General features: G+C 33.8%; 1 protein-coding gene across 2 annotated transcripts in view; it reads right to left on the reverse strand.

The window, feature by feature from the left end:
* The window catches only part of LOC142344788 (apicoplast pyruvate carrier 1-like), a 31,791-nt gene extending 12,220 nt beyond the window's left edge, over positions 1-19,571 (reverse strand). The window contains exons 1-10 of one of the 2 annotated variants that reach the window (XM_075396731.1): positions 14,562-14,602; positions 14,064-14,155; positions 13,913-13,980; positions 13,271-13,392; positions 9,685-9,811; positions 9,343-9,482; positions 8,522-8,648; positions 5,250-5,540; positions 4,918-5,040; positions 3,922-4,146 (exon numbers count right to left, since the gene is read on the reverse strand). In XM_075396731.1, coding sequence (XP_075252846.1) covers positions 3,922-4,146; positions 4,918-5,040; positions 5,250-5,540; positions 8,522-8,648; positions 9,343-9,482; positions 9,685-9,811; positions 13,271-13,392; positions 13,913-13,975 — 1,218 coding nt within the window. In that variant the 5' untranslated portion in view covers positions 13,976-13,980; positions 14,064-14,155; positions 14,562-14,602. Of the gene's footprint in view, positions 1-3,921; positions 4,147-4,917; positions 5,041-5,249; positions 5,541-8,521; positions 8,649-9,342; positions 9,483-9,684; positions 9,812-13,270; positions 13,393-13,912; positions 13,981-14,063; positions 14,156-14,561; positions 14,603-19,341 lie in introns of those variants that run through there. The other variant, XM_075396730.1, reaches the window with a different exon arrangement.
* Positions 19,572-20,849: the final 1,278 nt, after the last annotated feature.

A 20,849-nucleotide genomic window follows, 5' to 3' on the forward strand; every position in this document is an offset into this window, starting at 1 on the left:
ACAAAGGATTCAATCTAATTTTAAGGCGGATTGTTTTACTATAACGGTATCTTGGCTTTGGTACTACGAGTTGTGATTTTGTGAATTTGTGATTTTGAAATTACAATGAATTTTGTGATTTTTGTGCATTATTGCCCATTTTTGCTGTTGTTTTTGTTTCTTTGGCAAAATGTCACAATAACTTTACTTAGCAATCCATCTGAAAAAAATTACAATAATTGTAATTAAACATTTTCATTGTTTTCTAATCATATGGTTTCAAGGGCTGAGACAACGTTCTCTTGCAGAATTTGGTATTTTTTGGAGTTTTTATATATTTGCCATGAACTTTTAGTTAAATTTTGTTGTCGTATGCTATATTTGGGGTAATTAATGTTCTCAGTGGCCAAATATCGATACATAAACTAATTTATTAACTGATATCGATATATAGCGAATAATTTAATTGACTTCCAAAGTAAAAATTAAAAAAAAACATAAAATTATTCTTCAACTTATCCCTTTTCGTTCTGGTTTGCGTTTTTTTCGTATTTTTCAACGTTGTATGATTTTCATAATTTAGCCTCACTATTGAGAGATCTCATCAATGTTTTGTCGAAGGAAACAATGATTTTTTTGTTGTTTAAACGTTCTGACTGATATCTTCAGGGCTTAAACAGCTTGTTTCAGAAGAGTTTTGTGAAATTTGGGTACTTTTCATTTTTTGTGCATTTTTGCTGTTATTTTGAAATAAACGTTTTGCAAAAAAAACTTATGATGTTCAGAGGAGACGCAAAGAATGATTTTATTTTCTCGCGGTTAGTAGTTTAATTTTAATGGCTTCATCACTGTAGTTTCGTAAGATTGTGTGTGAAAATTTTTATTTCAGATTGTATTCAATGTTATTTTTTAGTCTAATGACTTAGTTTCACTGATAACAGGCGCAATTATTTTTCGAAATACAATTATACAAACTGTCTCTTCTTTTAGTTGAAAGCTTATCTTGGCTATGATTTTTGAAAATTCTGATTTAAAAAAAGATAAAGGATTTCTGCGATTTGCCGATCTTATTTCTGTTAAATTGTAGCTTAGCATCCCTTTAGGCAAATCATATTCTTTATCTAATCAACTACATTTGCTCTTTATAGCTGTTTTTTTCCTCAAATGGTCTCTTTGTTTTCGGTACAATCAGTTTTTGTAAAATGTTTGCGATTTTTGCACATTTGACCAATTTTATAGGTTGTTATTTTCTTTTTACAGTATCACAATAATGGGCGCTCATCTGGTCATTTGACAAAAATTCAATTATTTTTTTTAATATTGTTAGTGCAAAGCTCAATGTTTTTTGCCCGCGAAATTTCTTGCAAATTTCATTCGTGCATTTTTTTTAATGTTTGCCTGTATTTGTCGTTTTTTTGTAGTCGTATGACATATCCTGGATAAAGAAAAGTCTCAATTGCTCTCTATGGAGGTATAAAAGAATCTCTCAATTATTTCATCTGATGCATAATATTTCTAATCTGTATGACATTAATTGTTTAAAAAAAACGTTTTGTTAAATTTTGCCCTTTTGTTTATTTCTTGTGGACTTGTTACCAAGTCGCATTGAGAAAATTCCCATATTTTCTTCTATTGAAGTAAAAGGTAATTCTTTTTAGTATAAATTTTATCTGATGGCATTTTGATTCGGTTATTAATCGGTTTTTAAAAAACGGACAACGAGTTTTGGTCCTAATTATCTGATTTTTATGACCGTCTTTTCCAGTAGTCATATTATGGTAGCCAGAGGTCTCATTGGCCCTCTACGGTAGATTGTTCAATTCATTATGTATTTTGTTGAAGGATATGTTGATATGTTATTTTTTTTCTTCCACATTTGGTATACAATTAAGTGGAAAAAGCAGATGAGCGGGGTCGGGACTTAATGAGCGAACGCACACTACCGAGCGTCCGTGTTGTTCTGGAGTTGCGAATAGTTAAGATCTTGGAAAGAAACAGATTTTATTTGCCGTTTTTATCCTCGTTTTATTGGTTTGTCGTTTTGCCGTTTTCTCTATTATAATATATGCTATTGGAAGAAGGAAAGAATATTCTAAAGTGTACTGGAAGAATTTAGTTCCGAGTTGTAGCTTAAGGAGAATTTTATAAAAACTATAATAGTTACTGTTTTTTTCCCTTGTTTTTAACCTCCGTTTTATTTACTTCACCTTCATGCCTTTTTTCCTAATTGATCACTATAGTAAAGTGCAAAAGGTTCTTAAGTTAGCAGATAGCTGCAAGTTAGATTATTTTTGTCTGACATAGTGAGAAACAATTAGGAGCGCAACAATAGCCAGCTGAAAAGATGACGGTTATTGAACATTCAAGTATCTTAAAAATAATGCATCGTGAAAGTAATAAACCAGAAACTGAATTAATGCCTATGAAAATGTATAGTGCCCTTTTGTTCATTTTTTACAAATGCCCTTTTTTTCTTTTTTTAAGGACTTGTTACCAAGTCGCATTGAGAAAAGTTCCATATTTTCTTCTATTGAAGTAAAAGATAATCTTTTTTAGTATAAATTTTATCTGATGGCATTTTGATTCGGTTATTAATCGGTTTTAAAAAATGGACAACGAGTTTTGGTCGTAATTATTTGATTTTTATCACCGTCTTTTATCACCGTTACTGTATTTGTCCCTTGTTTTTAACCTCCGTTTTATTTATTTCACCTTCATGCCTTTTTTCTTAATTGATCACTATAGTAAAGTGCAAAAGGTTCTTAAGTTAGCAGATAGCTGCAAGTTAGATTATTTCTGTCTGACGTAGTAAGAAACAATTAGGAGCGCAACAATAGCCAGCTGAGAAGATGACGGTTATTGAACATTCAAGTATCTTAAAAATAATGCATCGTGAAAGTAATAAAGCCAGAAACTGAATTAATGCTTATGAAAATGTATAGTGCCCTTTTGTTCATTTCTTACAAATGCCCTTTTGTTCTTTTTTTTGTGGACTTGTTACCAAGTCGCATTGAGAAAAAGTCCCATATTTTCTTCTATTGAAGTAAAAGATAATCTTTTTTAGTATAAATTTTATCTGATGGCATTTTGATTCGGTTATTAATCGGTTTTAAAAAATGGACAACGAGTTTTGGTCGTAATTATTTGATTTTTATCCCCGTCTTTTCCAGTAGTCATATTATGGTAGCCACAGGTCTCATCGGCCCTCTAAGGTAGATTGTTTAGCTCATTAAGTATTTTGTTGAAGGGTATGTTGATATGTCATTTTATCTCTTCCACATTTGGTAGACAATTAAGTGGAAAAAAGTAGATGAGCGGGGTCGGAACTTTATGTGCGAACGCACACTACCTAGCCTCATTGTTGTTCTGGAGTCGCGAATAGTGAAGATCTTGAACAGAAACAGATTTTATTTGCCGTTTTTATCCTCGTTTTATTGGTTTGTCGTTTTTCTGTTTTCTCTATTATAATATGCGCTATTGGAAGAAGAGAACAATATTTTAATGTGTGCTGGAAGAATTTGGTTCCGAGTTGTAGCTTAAGGAGATTTTTGAAAAAACTATAATAGGTACTGTATTTGTCTCTTAATTTTGCAGATAGCTGCAAGTTATATTATTTTTGTCTGACAAGAACAAATTAGGAGCGCAACAATAGCCGGCTGAGAAGATGACGGCTTTTGAACATTTTAAAAATAATGCATCGTGATAGTAAAGCCAGAAACTAATTTAATGCTTATGAAAATGTATAGTAGCGCAAATTTGCTTTTCGGCATTGAAATTTTTCAGTAGCAACTGTTATATGATTGGAAAGTTCACGCCATTTAATATTAATTAACCTTTTATACGATTCATATTTTTGTTCAACTGTTCAAATATGAGGTTTAATCTGTAGGCTATGGTTATAGACGAAACTCAATTCGAGTAGGTGCAACATTTGTAACTGACCCCAACACAGAATATCATGCCGTAGTTGACCCCAAAGAACTTCATCCCGAATGCCCTGCCCATAGTGGTGGGGTTGAGGACGTAGATGGCACCCGCATTCGCATTCATCCCACACACCCACACAGTGAAGTAGAACTTAGCCCATTCAGGGGACAGGATGACCGAACTGAATGGCAATGTGATTGAGAGTATGGCCTGGGCTGCGGACAAGATTATCATTGCTGACTGAAAAAATGGTACAAATTTAATGTTTGGAATCAAAACTTGGGGTTAAATTTTAACTAATGTGGACAATTTTTCCTTTCCATTCTTTATATGAATCATTCATTACCTGCTGCATGATAATAGACCTATGAATAAGTTGCTTTTTTGTTGAAATGGGAAAAACTTAGAAAATAGTGGAAATTAGTAGATCACCTATATAGAAGGTTTTTTGGTACTCATCTTGGATGGAAGAATTGCTATTGAATGGCTGGTAAAAGCTCTAATCTCTGTGTTGGAAATGTGAGGGGAGGTAGCCTTAGGGAGAGATTGAAGTGAGAAGTTCACTAAGGGGCTTGAAATGACGTCATTAGAAGTTATATACCACTATGAAGATTTAAAGTGAAATGTGACACAGTTTCGGCGCACTTTTAATACGGCATCTATTATAGTAAGCTGCCACCAATTGATTTCAGCTGCTTAAAATTGCGAATGAGAGAGAAGTTTAGATCACGCAAAAAGCCAAGGACGTGAAAGCTTGTGCTTAAAAAAGACACACGTTTACAACAACTGCTTCAAACTTCTTTCGAGAAGCGGATCTTTTCCATTTGTGCCCCCCAGTACGTTATGCTCCCCCAGTTAGAGAGTACGTCTCGTTACAAACTAAATCATTATGTAAAAATATGGCAGGTGCGTCTGGGGGGTGCAAGTAATGTGCACCCACTAAGGGGGGGGGGGGGACACAAACGGCAAAAATCCGGAGAAGCAACGAAAAAAGTGTGTATGTGATGCGACCTTGAAGCTGGAGAAGTCGAGCATGAGTCCCCAGAAGAGACGTCCAAATGCGTTGGCGAGAGAGGCCAGAGACCCAACCAGAGTCAGAAAAGAGTCACTGTCTATGAATGTCTGTCCATACGGCTGCAACACACACACACACAACATGCATAGTTTCTTCTTTTTCACAGGTTGCTGTTAATTCATTTACGTTTAGTTTCCTTTTGACCGTACTGGTTAGTAATTTGAGACCAGAATTGGCCATGAGCCTTATGAGATCATAACTTCAAATTATGTTAATTACCAAATAATTGGGGGGCAGAATATATCCGTTTTTTTTTCAAATTCTGTACCTTGTAGTAATTACTGATGAGTATGAGTGGGTACTCGTTCACACTGACAGCTATCAAAATGACCCAGAATGATCTCTGAAAAATGACGTCACGTGGAGGCACTTCTTTGCCACTGGTGCGTGGGTTGGCGAAGGCTGACACTACCAAGTCTACTACCGAATCAGAGTCTCTTTTCTCCTCGAATGGGTCGAAAGAGGTCTCAGTAGAGACAGAATGCTGGCTGTCTGAATCATCTGAGCTGGATTGCTGATTGATTTTTGTGATATGTGTCTGGCCCCTGGAGGAGATTGACTGGAAAAGTTACAGATCTCAAACCGAAGTGTTCGGTCAAAATTACCCACGGTGAGACCAAGCCAGACAATAAATTGGTATGACCAGACCCATCAAGACCAAAATGAGCATTGATCGGACTTTGGAACGTTCGAGTGCATTTGGCACATTCAAGAGCTCGTTAAATTTACATTAAATCAGTATTTGGCCCGCCCTTGAAATAACCCAAAATATTTTTCTTAAAAAAAATGAATGTTTACCCTGCTTTATAAATGGTCAAAGAGAGTTCCCTCTTTGAAATGTCGCTCTCCATAATGTGATTGACTTATTTAAGTGATTAAAAATTATTCTACGCCATATATACAGGTTTTATACGTTTTTTGAACAATCAGTAGACGCAAACTATTCGACAATGAAAAATATTATCATAGTTTTATCCTAGCAACTAACATAATAATTGTTCCATTTTTTCAAAAATGGTGGAATATATATGCGATGCTGGCATTTTTCTTCAGTCAAATTTTCACTTTTCGTTTAAGCATCGTAGCGAAAAAATAAAACTATCCATAAAATTATCCAAAATTTGGAAAGAGGGAACACTTAAAATTTTTTAAAAAGGGGATTGCGTTGAAATTTAAGAAAAAAACAATCGGAGAATTGGTTGTACACTTAGTTAGGTCAAAGGGAGTTTTGATTGTCAGGATTAAAACTCTACAGTTTCGTGCCTAAAAATTAACTATTTTTAAACTGTTTAACCGAAAATTTTGAAAAAAAATCAATGTTTTTATTTTTCTAAATATCGTTGAAACCACTTTTTTATCCATCTCACTGTTTTTTGCTGATTAAAAAGTGTTGTAATAACCAATGTTTCTCTGTATTCAACAGATTGTTTTAAAAATAGGCTTCCTCAGACAATTTAGAACACTCAAAAAAGCAAAAATCAACTTTTAAAATGTAAAACTAAAAAAAAATTTTTCTAATCTTTTTAATTTTAATTCCATTTATTATCTTAACAGATCGTTCAAACTAAGATTTTCAAGCATAATGAATCACAGACAAATTTTAGATTTAGAGAGTTTTTGAGTCGCCAGGTTGAAAATTTTAATGTTCACATTTTTTTTGAAATTTAGAAGAAAAATTTTTTTCACATCTGTTTTTTGAAATTGCTCATCGAATCTATGGGCAATTCTGTAAACCTATTGAGAACCAAGAAAACTCAAAGCGACTAAAATAAAGCCTTTAAGGACAAACTTTAATGCATTCTTACATGTTATACTAAAGTGAGGGCAGAGTGCAAACACTGTCAAAAATCTTTAAAAAATTAAGAAATAAACTTTATTTTTGCTACAAATTGTTTGTTGCTGATTGAGTCTAGCTGGTAACGCAACAAAAAGTTTTTCAATTATTGTGCCCATGAAACATTAAAAACTACAATTTTTTTTGGAAAATTTTTGAAAAATTTATTTCAAACTTTAGTAACGTTTTTACAATTACCGATACCATCTAGAATTCCACAACTAGATTTCTAAAAAAAACAAAACATATCCGCCAAATTGCCGGCGGATAGCCACTGTTAACGCGCTTGAAGCACATTGAGATGGAAAAAAAGATAAATTAAACGATAAAAACGACAGTGTCAAAGTTCTTATTTGACTTGCAAATTCTGCATATTCGGTTATATTAAAAAATGACAATTAATTCAGCTTCTTAACTTTCATAAACATCGGTAACCTAATGCACTATGACTTTATTTGTTAAACCGTTTCTTTTGACTTTGCTCTTTTGACTTTGATCGTGGTCACTACATTGCGTAATTCAAAGCGTCAAAAAACATTAAAATCCATTTAGTTGAAACAGTGAGTGAGGTAAGTCACGAGTGAAGCGTGAAAACTGTGAAATATGTAAAATCCAAAACGTGAACGAAAAGTAAAGTAATTAAAACAGAGCGCCTAAATAATAGCCGTTGAGAGACTGACGGTAGCTATTAACAAAAAATAACTTGACTATGACAAACCACTGGTAAAAATCAGGTGCCTTTTTTTTGATGTCGGGGTTCGTATTTGTGTGTATGTGCGTGTGCTTGTGCACTGGTGTGGGTGTATGCATATGTGTGCGTGTATGTGATGTGTGTGGTATGTGTGTATAAAAGAAAAAGAAAGTTGTAGTTTGAGCCAGTTAGTTCGTATGAGACATTTAAATCAATTGCCTCAAAAAATCCACACCGAGTTATTCTGAAAACAAAACAAAAAAAGAAGCTAAGTGAAGAGTGACGAACCTTCAGTAAAGATCAGTTGCCAAAGAGAATGAAAAAATGTTTTTCTTTTGGGGTTGATGCTTTTATTTTGTTGCGCGTGGTGTGTATGCGTGTGTGTGTGTGTCTAAGTTTTCTCGATGTCTGTGTTTTTCAAATTCTATTTTCTTATATTTCGAGACTGTGTTCAAGCATTTTTGTTTTTGTGGGTCGAAAAAAGACGGCATACTTTTTGGTTCAAACAGTACAAATAATTTTCTCCAATGCATATAAGTGCGGATTTTCCCAACGGTTTCTCTGACAAAAAATATTATTTGTTTTTTGCAACCTTGAGATGTTGGAACATATTGTGCTACGCACAAGCTCGCACGAGCCATCTTGTTTTTATTTCCGGCACAGGTTGGAAGATTTTATGACCATCTTTTCTTGCTCAATTTTTTTGACAGATGTTCCAGAAGCCTTACATTCTCGGGAACTTCCCAATGAATTGAAATTTGATACACCTTTACAGAGCATACAAAAATTTGGTAATTAGATTTTGGGTCTTAACTTGATAAGATATTATCAATATTAACAAACCGGCGTGTTTCAAATTTTTGGTAATTTATTTTAAGTTTTGCTAGCAATGTCAACATCATGTATGTGTTATCCAGGTGTTGCAAAATTAGACTCAATAAGGCTAGGACCCAATTTACCTGCACAGGACAATTTTTATGGAAAGTGAATATTGTTGTGTTACATTTGTTTGTACCTCGTAGTCGAATTTCTTGTTGAATGGCATGAGACAGAGACCGAGAGCCAAGAGAGCGGTGCAGACTGCACCTGTTATGAAGAAACTCTTCTCCACATTGTCCAACACCTCTGCTTGGTTAAAGTACCTGCAAACAAACAGAGATCTCGCTTGCATAAACCAGATCAAATCGTCACTTGATAACAATCTCAACCCAGGTTCAAATCCAGATGGACAAGACTAATCAGATCGTGTCCAGACCATTTTCAGACCAAACTTTAGTTCACTTTACTTTTTTTTCTCCAAGACTATGCAATTCAAGCGCACGAGGCGCAGATGTGCGCTGGAAGTTGGTCTGATCAGAGGTCGTCTGGGTATTGAAAAGCCGATGATTGCTTCTAAGATTCGTCAAAGATTATGCATATCATAGCAATTCTCGCACGCTAGATGCAAAATGATGCAAGGTAACTTTTATTGGCAAGATCTGTCAATCAGTTGGATGGAGTTCAAGCAAAGAGAAAACTAGATAATGGGGGGGGGGGTAATTGCAACGGGCAATCTAAAAGTGAAGGACTTCTCGTTCATCATTGTCCAGCCAAATTCCATGACACGTTTTATTGTTCAGCCGAATTCCAGGATGGCTGTTTTACTTCCAGCCAAATTCGAGTAGGTCACTTAAAGTCCAGACAAATTCTTTTCAAACCAAAAATCTATCCAGTCTTTTTATGCCTTATATGGGTAGAGGACGGTCTTATAACAATTCCAGGTCTAGACTAGGGTAACAACCCCTTCATTAAGCTCAAACATTCAGCACCAATTTACTTAAAAAGTAAATAACTTGCATGTCGGTGTTGATTTTAACGTCGACAGCCAAATTGTGAGGGTTGATGAGTGCAGTCTGGAAAAATCCGAAGATGAAGCTGCCCAGGCCAAAGCCAGTCATTACTATGCCAGTCATCAATCCATTCTTGGAGGGAAACCACTGCAAACATACAGAAGTAATCAAACAATTGTATACCCTTCTAAGACTCTTGTACAGTTCTCTGCCTTGGTTAGTCTGTATCTACCCTATTGAAAATAAATATATAGATTTTTAGAGCTTTTTTTGGAAATCAATACTAGTAGATAATTTTGGTTGAATTGTGGGCAGTTGGCTAAGCAAGTGAGTGTGAATAGTTGGTTACCAGTTGGGCGTATTTGAGACACATTGGGTACCCGATGCCCACTCCTATGCCCTGCATGAGTCCATAGGTGAGGAGTGTGGATAGGAAGCCATACTGCACCAGCCAACCTGCTAGGAAGTAGCTCCCACTGAAATAAACACCGGTTTCTTTTTTGTTTTCTACAGAACAATTCCTGAGAGCCTCAGATTGTCTGACAAGTTTGGCTGCTTGCCCCGGTTAGGGTCCGAGACGCAAGCCACCGAAGAGACCCAAATTACAGAGTCTGGAAAGTGCTATATTTGCACGATAATTTGGACAATGATAGCACTATCAGAGACCAAAGTCTGGACAATGGTCGCACAAATTTATTTGGCAGTCTGATGAGGGACCAGAGTGTGGACATAAGTTGCCCCAAAATTTGATCACAGACCATTAAGTGGCTATTTTTTTTGGACTGTAGTTTTTTACCACTGTTTTCTTACTCTAAACCAAAATTGCAGACAATTCAAAATAACTTGTTATAATTTCATCAATAAGCTTTTTTCACAAACGTAACAAATATACTATCTTATTCAAATCTAGATTGCGTAGTATAGACGAGAATTGCCTATTTTATACAAATTGCAATCGGTTTTGATCTTGTATTGAAGAATTGTCTAATCAGAGGGAGCGTTGGTCGTACTACAGTCGCACAAAAAATTCGGGTCGTACAAAAGTTGCGCGACGAATTTGGTCTCGGAAAGGTCTGATCATAGGCCGATTTGACCTGGCATTGCCTGATCATTGTTGGCCACGGTCACACAAAAATTGCACTAATATCTCAACCATCCTAAGGACTACCTTCATTTAGGACTATCATCTTTTATTAAAAATAAAGGTGTTGAAGCTATATAATTGCTGGAAAAACTATTGGTACTTAGTAAAATGGCGTGAGGAAATTAGAGCTCTCTACTCTCATAATATGGCAAAGCAGACTCCACGCTCATTACATCTGATTGACGTCATTTTGGCATCTGTCGAGTAACGCAATGTTATGATAATTGTTAGGGGCACTTGAGTACTTTAAACGGTAAACGCATTTTGAAGAACCATCTTTAAGTGTTTCAATTGGTGTTCGCGTAATATTCTCAAAAAGGTCGTTGAATAAATTTGTCTAACGGCTAAAAAGATTAGTTTCAACTATTAAGCTTTCGGCTAATAACCTAAGTCCCTCACATGCAATAGTTTAGAAATACAAATTGAACGAGAACAAAAAAAAAGTTTCTGCAGCTCTAAAGTTTTGAGTTGTTTGAAAAAACCGAATTGTAATCAATCTGATTTTGCTTGCTTTTAAAAAATATGAAAATTTTATCAGTGGTTCAATTCGCTATAGTTTGACAAAATTCATAGCCATCCTAGCTGTCGGAAAACAATTTATAAAATTTCTCTTTGGAAAGTTAGGGAAAAATTAAATGTTTTTTGGATACTTATGACGGCCATTGATGGGACTTGATGTCATCAGCCAGCTTCCTGTTTCAAAAATGCGTCTAACCTAATAAACCAAGAGGACTGTTTTTTTGCTCAATTGATACGGTGGCCTCAAATTATTCTGACGCGACAAGAGTGTTCCCAAAAAGTCAATTAAGCGTATTTGGGATCTGAGTATTAGTTAACAAACCAAATCATATGTGATTTGGCGTGTAACCTCAAAAAAGATATACAAATTTTGATTTGTTCATTTGGGGTTTTCTTGGGTAAAACTTAAGCAAATTAATTACGTTCTCATTATTGGGCGAAATGGTACACAACTAGAGGCAATAAAGAATAACCGAAATCCAAAAACCAAAACATATGCGATCCCTGAAGCCAATTGTTTTACCGCGTGAATTTGGTTAGATACATTGACTCATGGAAAGAATCTTTGTTAACCCATGAAAAGAAACTTGTTAGATACATTGGCTCATGAAAAGAAATTAGTTAGATGCATTGGCTCATGAAAATACCCAGTATTGTCCCATGAAAAGAATTATGTTGGATGCATTGACCCATGAGAAGACCATGCATTTACACATAAATTGATTTTTTTCTCAACTATAATAGTTTACGATAAGAGCATTACTCAACCCATGAAAAGATTGAGCTCGACCGTTTTCATCTATGAAAAGACCAGGTATAGACCCATGAAAAGAGTTTGAATAGACTTTAGGTATGAGCTCAACCGTGTAAGTAAGATCAATGTCATCCCCCCTTGACGTTTTTGGTTTTTCATAAAGTCCACCTCCCGACGAGGGATGAAGTGTTTTTTCATAGTGACCAAAAAAACGTGATCATTACACTTGAACTCTTTCCTGAGCGTTTTTTGCATTTTGCTCAGTTTCGTCTTCTAAAAATGTCATCAGGAAACTTACAAATAATGCTTCTAAAGGGTATATAGTTTTTGTTTTTCGTTGACATGCTTAATTTTGATAACTGTAACGCATTATAGATTCTGCAATTTTTTTAAGGAAGTTATTCTCAGTTTTCTCGAAATAAAACTTTTGGTATCTTTTCCGTCTGTACCCCCTAATGCGTTATGCACCCCCAGTTACGAAGCACGTGCCATTACATAGTAAATCTTTATATAAAAAATGGTACTTGCGTCGGGGGGGGGGGTGCAAATAATTTGGGGGCACAAAAGGAAAAAATCCTATTTTTGGTTTGTAGCGGTTTCGAGAACATTTTTGGTTTTGTGGGTTCTTAATATATTGGTGACAATTTTTCTTCAGAGAGAATTTTCATGGGATTATTTTTGTAACTTTCAAGTTGAAAAATTCCGGGATGAAGGGACTTCCTCAATCTCTTTCTTCGTAATGTAAGATTTTTGGGCTTATTTGCTCAGGACTGTTAGATGCCAAAAGAAATACGCAGCAATGGTAGCAATTAACTAAGCTAATATAGTGAAATATGATAAAGAGTTCAGGGATGTTTTCCGTTTGTGCCCCCCTTCTTAGTGGGTGCATATTATTTGCAACCCCTAGACGCGTGTGCCATGTTTTTTTATAATGATTTTTTAATGTAATGACACGTGCTCTTTAACTGGGGGTACATAACGTAATGGGAGTGTGGGAAACAAACGGAAAAGATCCGAGTTCGGGCTGAAATGGGAGATATTTAGAAGAATTGCCCGCAGACAAAGTTATTGCAGGTAATCACAAAAAAGCGTAGAATAGATTTTCAGAATGTTTTCCGTTTGTGCCTCCCAGTACGTTATGCACCTACATTAATTGCATAGTAAATCGGATCTTTTCTGTTTATGCCCCCAGTAGATTGTGCACCCACAGTTACAGAGCACGTGCCATTACGTAGTAAATCATTACATTTAAATATTGCACGTGCGTCTGTGAGCCTGGCTCTTACTTAGTTTTATAACCCCAAACTCCCCCCCCCCCCCCCACCAACTGCCCAAAAATATTTAGCCTCCGTCCTTCTGACATCCTAAACACAAACAGATTAAGCAAGAGTCCTAGTTGCATTTTCATAAAAGTCAACTATATTTTCATAAATTTCGACTCAGGTGGCTGCCAAATTAGTACAATTATTGGTGTGGTTCTATTTTGTAAAGAAATGTATCGGTGATAACCTATCTCACCAGTGTAGCAAGCATCCTATGATGATGACAATGCGTGGGTGCATGAGGTGAGCCATCGCCCCTCCCACTATGGCGAACATTCCCATCGCTGACTTCCCTGTTGTGAAGATCCATACTGACTTCTGAAACATGCCGAAATATTGTTTGGTCTTTTTGGATACAGTGCAAGTGTTTCCTAAACCTAGACGCTGGAACAACCAAAAACACAAGTCAAGTATCTTCTTCCATCCCCCCCCCCCACCCCTATCAACAGTATCAACTTCATCTGAGATCACCTAGCCTTCCAGTTATCCCATGAGGTCAAATACCAACAATGATCATGGAAATCGTGAAAAACCATGAAATTAAAGCCAGATGCAGAATTCTTGGATACAAAGAGCAGGCTGGAGTTGTTGGGTGTGGCAAAATGACCCCCTTCCCATCCCTCCACCCCCCCCCCCCCCCCCCCCCTATGTAATGGCTAATCCCAAGGCATACTCAGTGCAAAGATGCATTAATTTATTTACGCACTATTGTGATGAAAAAAAAAATTTGTTCACGGGAGAAAAGGAAGCAGTTCCGGAAAAACCTATATTCTTCCACGAAGCTGGGTAGAATAAGAGGAAAAGATCTTTAAGTTCTAAGTGTGATAAGGATACGAACCGTATATTCTATATTGCTGCTTGATGTGTTGAATCTTAAGTAGGATGTCAAGTAAGGGGTCATGTTACCTAAAACAATTAAAGATTTATAAGTTTTTCACGATATAGGTTCAAACTAATAATTTTCGGAACTCATTTCAGGCAGTACTGACCTGTTTTTGAAATATATCGCTTTATGCTCAATATGTTGCTAGATTGCAAATTGCTGTGGTTATCATGTAATAGTTCATATTCTACAATGAGGCTGGGAAATTTCCGCAAGTTTTCGTTTTATAGGCTTATTTTTGTAGATCGACACTTTGTGAGTATAGACAATTAAAAGTCGTGTTATTGAAATCTCTTTTAATTTGAAAGAATTCTTGAGAAAAACTGTTGCAAAAACGCTTCATTTAGATTTTTCTAGTAAGTAAAAAAGTCAAGATGATTAATATTAAAATTTTTAATTCTCTATTTTCAGAATTTTGAACGCCATCAAATACCGCTGTTGCATTGAAATACAGACCATTCATAAATATAAACAAATATAATATCAATTTTAAAGCGCTAAGTGAGGTTTTTGAAAAGACCTGTAATGAAAATGAAGATAATCAAGCGTTGATTGTGTCTGAAGTATGATCAAAAGCGATTGGAAAACAAAAACTTGCACTAACTTTTAAACACAATTTTTTAATCTCTGTGCTTATTCACTAAAAGAAGCATCAGTTCAATTTTACACTTATGGCTGCTGTTGAGTTAACAAAGAAAGATTCTATTAAGTTATTTTACGACATTTATCACAAACATTGCATCGGATAGAAATAATTGCAGTTTAAACAACTCTAATAGGTAGAACTTTCTATCAGATTCTACGGACAAAATTTTCCACTCTTCATTGTTTTTTGAAAATCAGACTACCAACATGGCAATTCAATAAAGAGTGAGAACAATTTGAGTAAATAATCTTTATAAATTAAAAAAAAAAATGCTGATGCAGTCTCTTGAAAAAGACAATAAACGACAATAAATAAAGTTGAATATTGATTTTAGAAAAGGTTTTGTTTTGTCTGTATATATAAACGGATCAAACACAGCTTTAACAAACTACTTATTTCGATTGGAAAGTTTGTTACCCAAAAATCGGTTAATCCCGCTTGAATCATCTTAACCAATAAGGTCATAATTTAAACTTACTGTCACCAGTAACAACTGTTTGCATTTTGATATGATATGAAGTATATATTAAAAGGGTTGGGTTCGATTATTAGGCAGCTGATATCAAGATGAAAAATTCATTTTGTTCGAAAGCCCAATTTTTAAATAAATCCATTTCTATCACTGGCGATGTCATGATGTCATCATATAGATTTTCAACGCTGTCAATGCTTGTTCGCTTTTGGTCGCAATTTTCTTCATCAAATTGTCCGCAACGAAACCGATATGATAAAAGAAACTGTTAAAATAAATAAACTAATAATAATAATAATAATAATAATAATAATAATAATAATAATAATAATAATAATAATAATAATAATAATAATAATAATAATAATAATAATAATAATAATAATAATAATAATAATAATAATAATAATAAGAATAATAATAATAATAATAATAATAATAATGATAATAATAATAATAATAATAATAATAATAATAATAATAATAATAATAATAGTAAAAATAATAATAATAATAATAATAATAATAATAATAATAATAATAATAATAATATTAATAATAATAATAATAATAATAATAATAATAATAATAATAATAATAATAATAATAATAATAATAATATTAATAATAATAATAATAATAATAATAATAATAATAATAATAATAATAATAATAATAATAATAATAATAATAATGATAATAATAATAATAATAATAATAAGAATAATAATAATAATAATAATAATAATAATAATAATAATAATAATAATAATAATAATAATAATAATAGTAATAATAATAATAATAAAAATAACAATAATAAAAATAATATTAATAATAAATAATTAATAATAGATATGTAAATAACAAAAAAATCATGGAGTGATAAATTATTCATTTTGTAATCATTTGCAAAATTGCTGCTTTTAAAAAACGTTTATTATCTTTTTAGTCGAAAGCCCAATTTTTAAATAAATCCATTTCTATCACTGGCGATGTCACGATGTCATCATATAGATTTTCAACGCTGTCAATGCTTGTTCGTTTTTGGTCGCAATTTTCTTCATCAAATTTATCCGCAACGAAACCGATATGATAAAAGAAACTGTTAAAATAAATAAACTAATAATAATAATAATAATAATAATAATAATAATAATAATAATAATAATAATAATAATAATAATAATAATAATAATAATAATAAAAATAATAATAATAATAATAATAATAATAATAATAATAAGAATAATAATAATAATAATAATAATAATAATAATAATAAAAATAATAATAATAATAATAATAATAATAATAATAATAAGAATAATAATAATAATAATAATAATAATAATAGTAATAATAATAATAAAAATAACAATAATAAAAATAATATTAATAATAAATAATTAATAATAGATATGTAAATAACAAAAAAATCATGGAGTGATAAATTATTCGTTTTGTAATCATTTGCAAAATTGCTGCTTTTAAAAAACGTTTATTATCTTTTTAGTAATTTTTGTGTTCTCCGCTTTTTGATTATTATAGAAAATCAAGCGCAGGCCTTTGGTGTAATGCTCTGTACTCTTTGAGTAAACTAAGATCTTTCTGTTTACGTCTAGATACAATGTCTTTCACTAAGTGTATGGTAACTAGAGTACTACGCTTGAGCTGATCAGAAATATCAGGAGTTCCCTCTCTGGGGCAATACACTATAGCTTCTATGCGCTCCTGATAGTTTTCAAGCACTGCAATAAGCTGTGAAGGTGTTAAAGGCTTATTAAGGTTGCTTCGATGACGTGAAAGCGAATTGTTCACTACATCATGCCATATAACTAGGCGGTTCTTATCATGAAAGAAATGACTCAACTGGAACTGCGCTGTTTTTCGGACTTTCAAAGCGTTAGGGTTGAAACTTAAACCCGGTAATGCGTAAACGTTACGTTTGTAACGATTTTGTGTTACTTGAGGCGCAGTTTTTATGGCGTGATGAAGTGAACTAGCAGCTAATATGAAAACCATATAATGTTTTTACAGCATAAATTATTTGAGCTTTGCTCAAACTCCGAGCCTTGATGTTAAATACACGATTTTCACGAGTTACCAAGAATAAGCGCTTAGTTGAGAGAAAAAAAACTTGAAAAACTTGACCAAATTGTCTTTTTTTTTTCTTTTAAATCGACAACTTTATGCAATTGTTACATCCGCATTTAATAATTTTCCTTTAGAATGATAGTGTCGAAGGAATTTTTTTTTCAAATTTGGTCAAATTTTTTCAAGATTTTTAAGTTTTTGCGACGCTTTTATGTCAAGAACTATAAAAAACACCGCAATTTGATTATTTCTGGATTTTGACAAAAAATTTGTCAAAATTATTGTTTTTCAAAAAAAAATGTGTATGGGATGGGTTATCGGTGACCGGTGAACTCAAAAAAAAACTTGTTAAATGGGATAGGAAATGGGAATTGGGGCCTAGATTTGCCGGTCCCGAATATAAATATAGAGCATCAAGATTTCAAGTACCAAAGTTTTAGTTTGGATAGTTCTTACAGTTTTTTTTCTGCCAGTCAATACTCTCTCGGAAGTTTTCCTCCATTGCCACTAGGACTACAGCAGTGTTGGTTCTTTACTGGCCACTCATTCTCCGTGTCGACTGATACCCCATTCGGTAACTGGTGATTCGGAGCACAAGTTGCAGTAGCAATTATAGTCATTCTCATCAATCTGGTTCACAAGATTTTGACCTCGAAAAATTGTAAATTCGTCAAGGAATACAGCGGAAGTCGAAATAAAAAGGATAGTTTGATGGATGATTCAAATGAAAGCGCAGTAGATCCAAAGCACGATAAGCAAGATCAGGGATATCAGTAAATGGTGTTTGTCGTTCAGTATTCCACCACAAGTGAATACTTCAGGAAGAACTCTGCCTACGGACCATGTACTGAATTCATTCTGTCTGCATAAAATTAGCCTCGAAACAAACTACCACACAACATTAAGAACCACAAATCCTTCCTTTTTTATTTATACGCGGCTTGAATTCTCTACTTTCTGAATTGTAAAGCTTCAAATATCTCCTGCTCGGCTCAGGTTAATAAATTCGTAGTTTAAATCTAGTTAATAAGTTTATCACGGAAATAGATAACAGGAATTGGAACTGAAATTGGGTCGCGGTTCCAGAATAAAGGTGCGAAAACACTCTTTCGTTAACTTTTTTATTCAAGTTATATCTCCCAAAGCAGCTTCTTTCTACGATACATCAAGGCAATAAGCACATCTAAATGGCCCGGCAAATCTAGCTGTATTTGCTAGCAGGTATTTTGTCTGAGCCGATTTTCGGCTCAGATTGGTCACCGATACGTTTTCGAAACATAAAAATATTAAGCCTATAAAGAGCGCAATCGATTCAGTATATTAGTAGGCTCAACGAAAATTATGTTTAACGAACTTTTTCCGAGCCTTCTATGCCAAATAGAACGTATTTCGTGTGCATTTAAATGGTTAAGAAATTACGTAATCCTTTCTCGCTTTAAATTCTCGCTTTGTTTAAATAGCGCTTTAAATTCGTCGCTTAGTTTTCTCGCTGCTCTTTTATTTACTCAGTAACAAAAAACGTTTATTATCTTTTTAGTAATTTTTGTGTTCTCCGCTTTTTGATTATTATAGAATTGAACTCGGAAAATAGAAATACTTAATACTAAATATCAATTCAATTTACTACCTAGGACACCATACAATTCAAACGACTCGCCAAGAGGTGCCTGAGAACTCTTCATATACGTGCATTAACCATTAAAACATATAAAAAATGTCTTTATTACCCAAATAATAAGTTCTAATAGTTCGCTTTTAGAAAACTTTTCAAGCTAGCGATTTCGGCAAAAAATTTCCTGTGGTTAGATAATTAAACATTTTTATAAACGGAAATTTGAACAACGTTCTCTAAGATGCCAAAATTTGGTCATTGAGAGACATTCTCATTTTGTTTACAATATTTTCGTAAGAAAAAAATGTGCGCTGAAACTTTTCAACAAAATGTTGAATAAAACTCTTAGTCTTGCAATACAAATGATGAGAAGCAATGGGAAATGCAAAATACAATCTTAGAAGAGCCTGAGATTTAAAAAAAAATATGAAGTTAAAATGTTGAATTTTGATGTTAAACTTTCAAGATGACCCATTATGCAAATTTCGTATAACGTATTTGTGATTAAAAATTGGACTTAATGATGTTGTAGTTGTAGCCAAAAATTTTAAACAAACCAGAGGCGAAAATGGTTCCGAACACAATCTGGATAATTGTAACTCCACAAATGCCAACTACTCCACGCCAATTCATTCTCAGCCATCGTCTCAACTCTCCCGACTTCATTTCAAAGCAATCTTATAAATAAATCTCAACCAGATATGGCAATGACCTCGTAAATTAGCTTGACTATTTTATAACAATTACTACAAAGATGTGTAAACTTGGTATAAAAATACAAACTAACGAGACGTTTGTCAAGCGGCAATTGTATATATCAAAAGGGCGGTCACGAAATTGGCCGACAGGTGATTTAGCCGACAACCAAGAAATAAGGATTTAAGCCTACAACCCGACCCCATCAATTGTAATGGCTAGACGAACTAGTGATGATTTCAGCCAATCCGATTTGTGGCCAATCGGAATTGAGCGTTGGCTAAACTTCTCAATTTTTCCTCGTCGGCTAAACCGCCTAGTCACCCCCCCCCCCCCCCCCTCCAAGCTAAACCAATATTTCTAGCACCATAACAAAATTATAGAAACTGTTTGAGAGTAAATTAATTTTAGTTGACAAAAGTAAGCACAGGTTTGATTGAAGTTGACTTGGTCAATTCAGTGACCCACTTTGTCTCGTGCATGTCAGTGCAAAGTAAATGCAAACAAGTCCAATTCTATAAGTCAGCTGCAGCATTTATATACCTTTGACCTTCATATGTTTATATTCGCTCATGCTGACTGTTATCAAAAGTTCACTATTCGCTAATGAAGGTATATATAAATTGTACTAAGAGCTCATACATGTAAGATCTGAAACCTACAGAACTTAAAGCTTAAAACATTGCATTTACAACATTTCAGGTCCCAGGGTCGACGTTTCAGGGCACCATTGCTTGAAAATGCGCTGAAATGTTGTAAAAACTGGACGAAGTGAGCTGGAATGTAATGGTCACGATTACCATCCAAGAAGCAAAAATTATGTGAGACGTTCTGTCAATTAATAATAATAATAATAAATTTGTTTTCAGTACTAAATACTCAAGCTTCGAATAACTAAACCAAATTAGAGTATAAAGCGTCGTACTGAACGAATGCTAGGAGGCAATTTGCCTGTTTCAGCACCGTTACAGAGCTATTCAAAAATAGATTATGTGTTCGAAATTCATTTAGTTACTTACACCATATAAGAGGAGACCATATAAGAGGAATTGGAAAAAAAGGGGGGGTTAATAAGCCAATTTTACGCATCAACTGTCTAAATGGTTTTACTTAAAAAAAAGAAAAAATGGTTCTTTTTCTTTGTTATGGAGCATATTACCAATACATTTTTCCAAAAAAATCGGAATCGATTATGTAATTGTCCAGAAAGGAGTGTCTCGAGAATTGACTCGATCATCCAAGCACCTTTCGTTGTAAAATAATGCCATAAAAGCCTCGAGAATCCCAAATTGCTATGAGCAGATACTCAAGAAGCACGCTCAGATGCGACTACAATCTGAGCGGGCAAGTTGTTCCCTCAATCGGACCC

The sequence above is a fragment of the Convolutriloba macropyga genome, chromosome 8 (genome assembly GCF_964194025.1).
Source record: "Convolutriloba macropyga chromosome 8, txConMacr16.3, whole genome shotgun sequence".
Classification (NCBI taxonomy): domain Eukaryota; kingdom Metazoa; phylum Xenacoelomorpha; order Acoela; family Convolutidae; genus Convolutriloba; species Convolutriloba macropyga.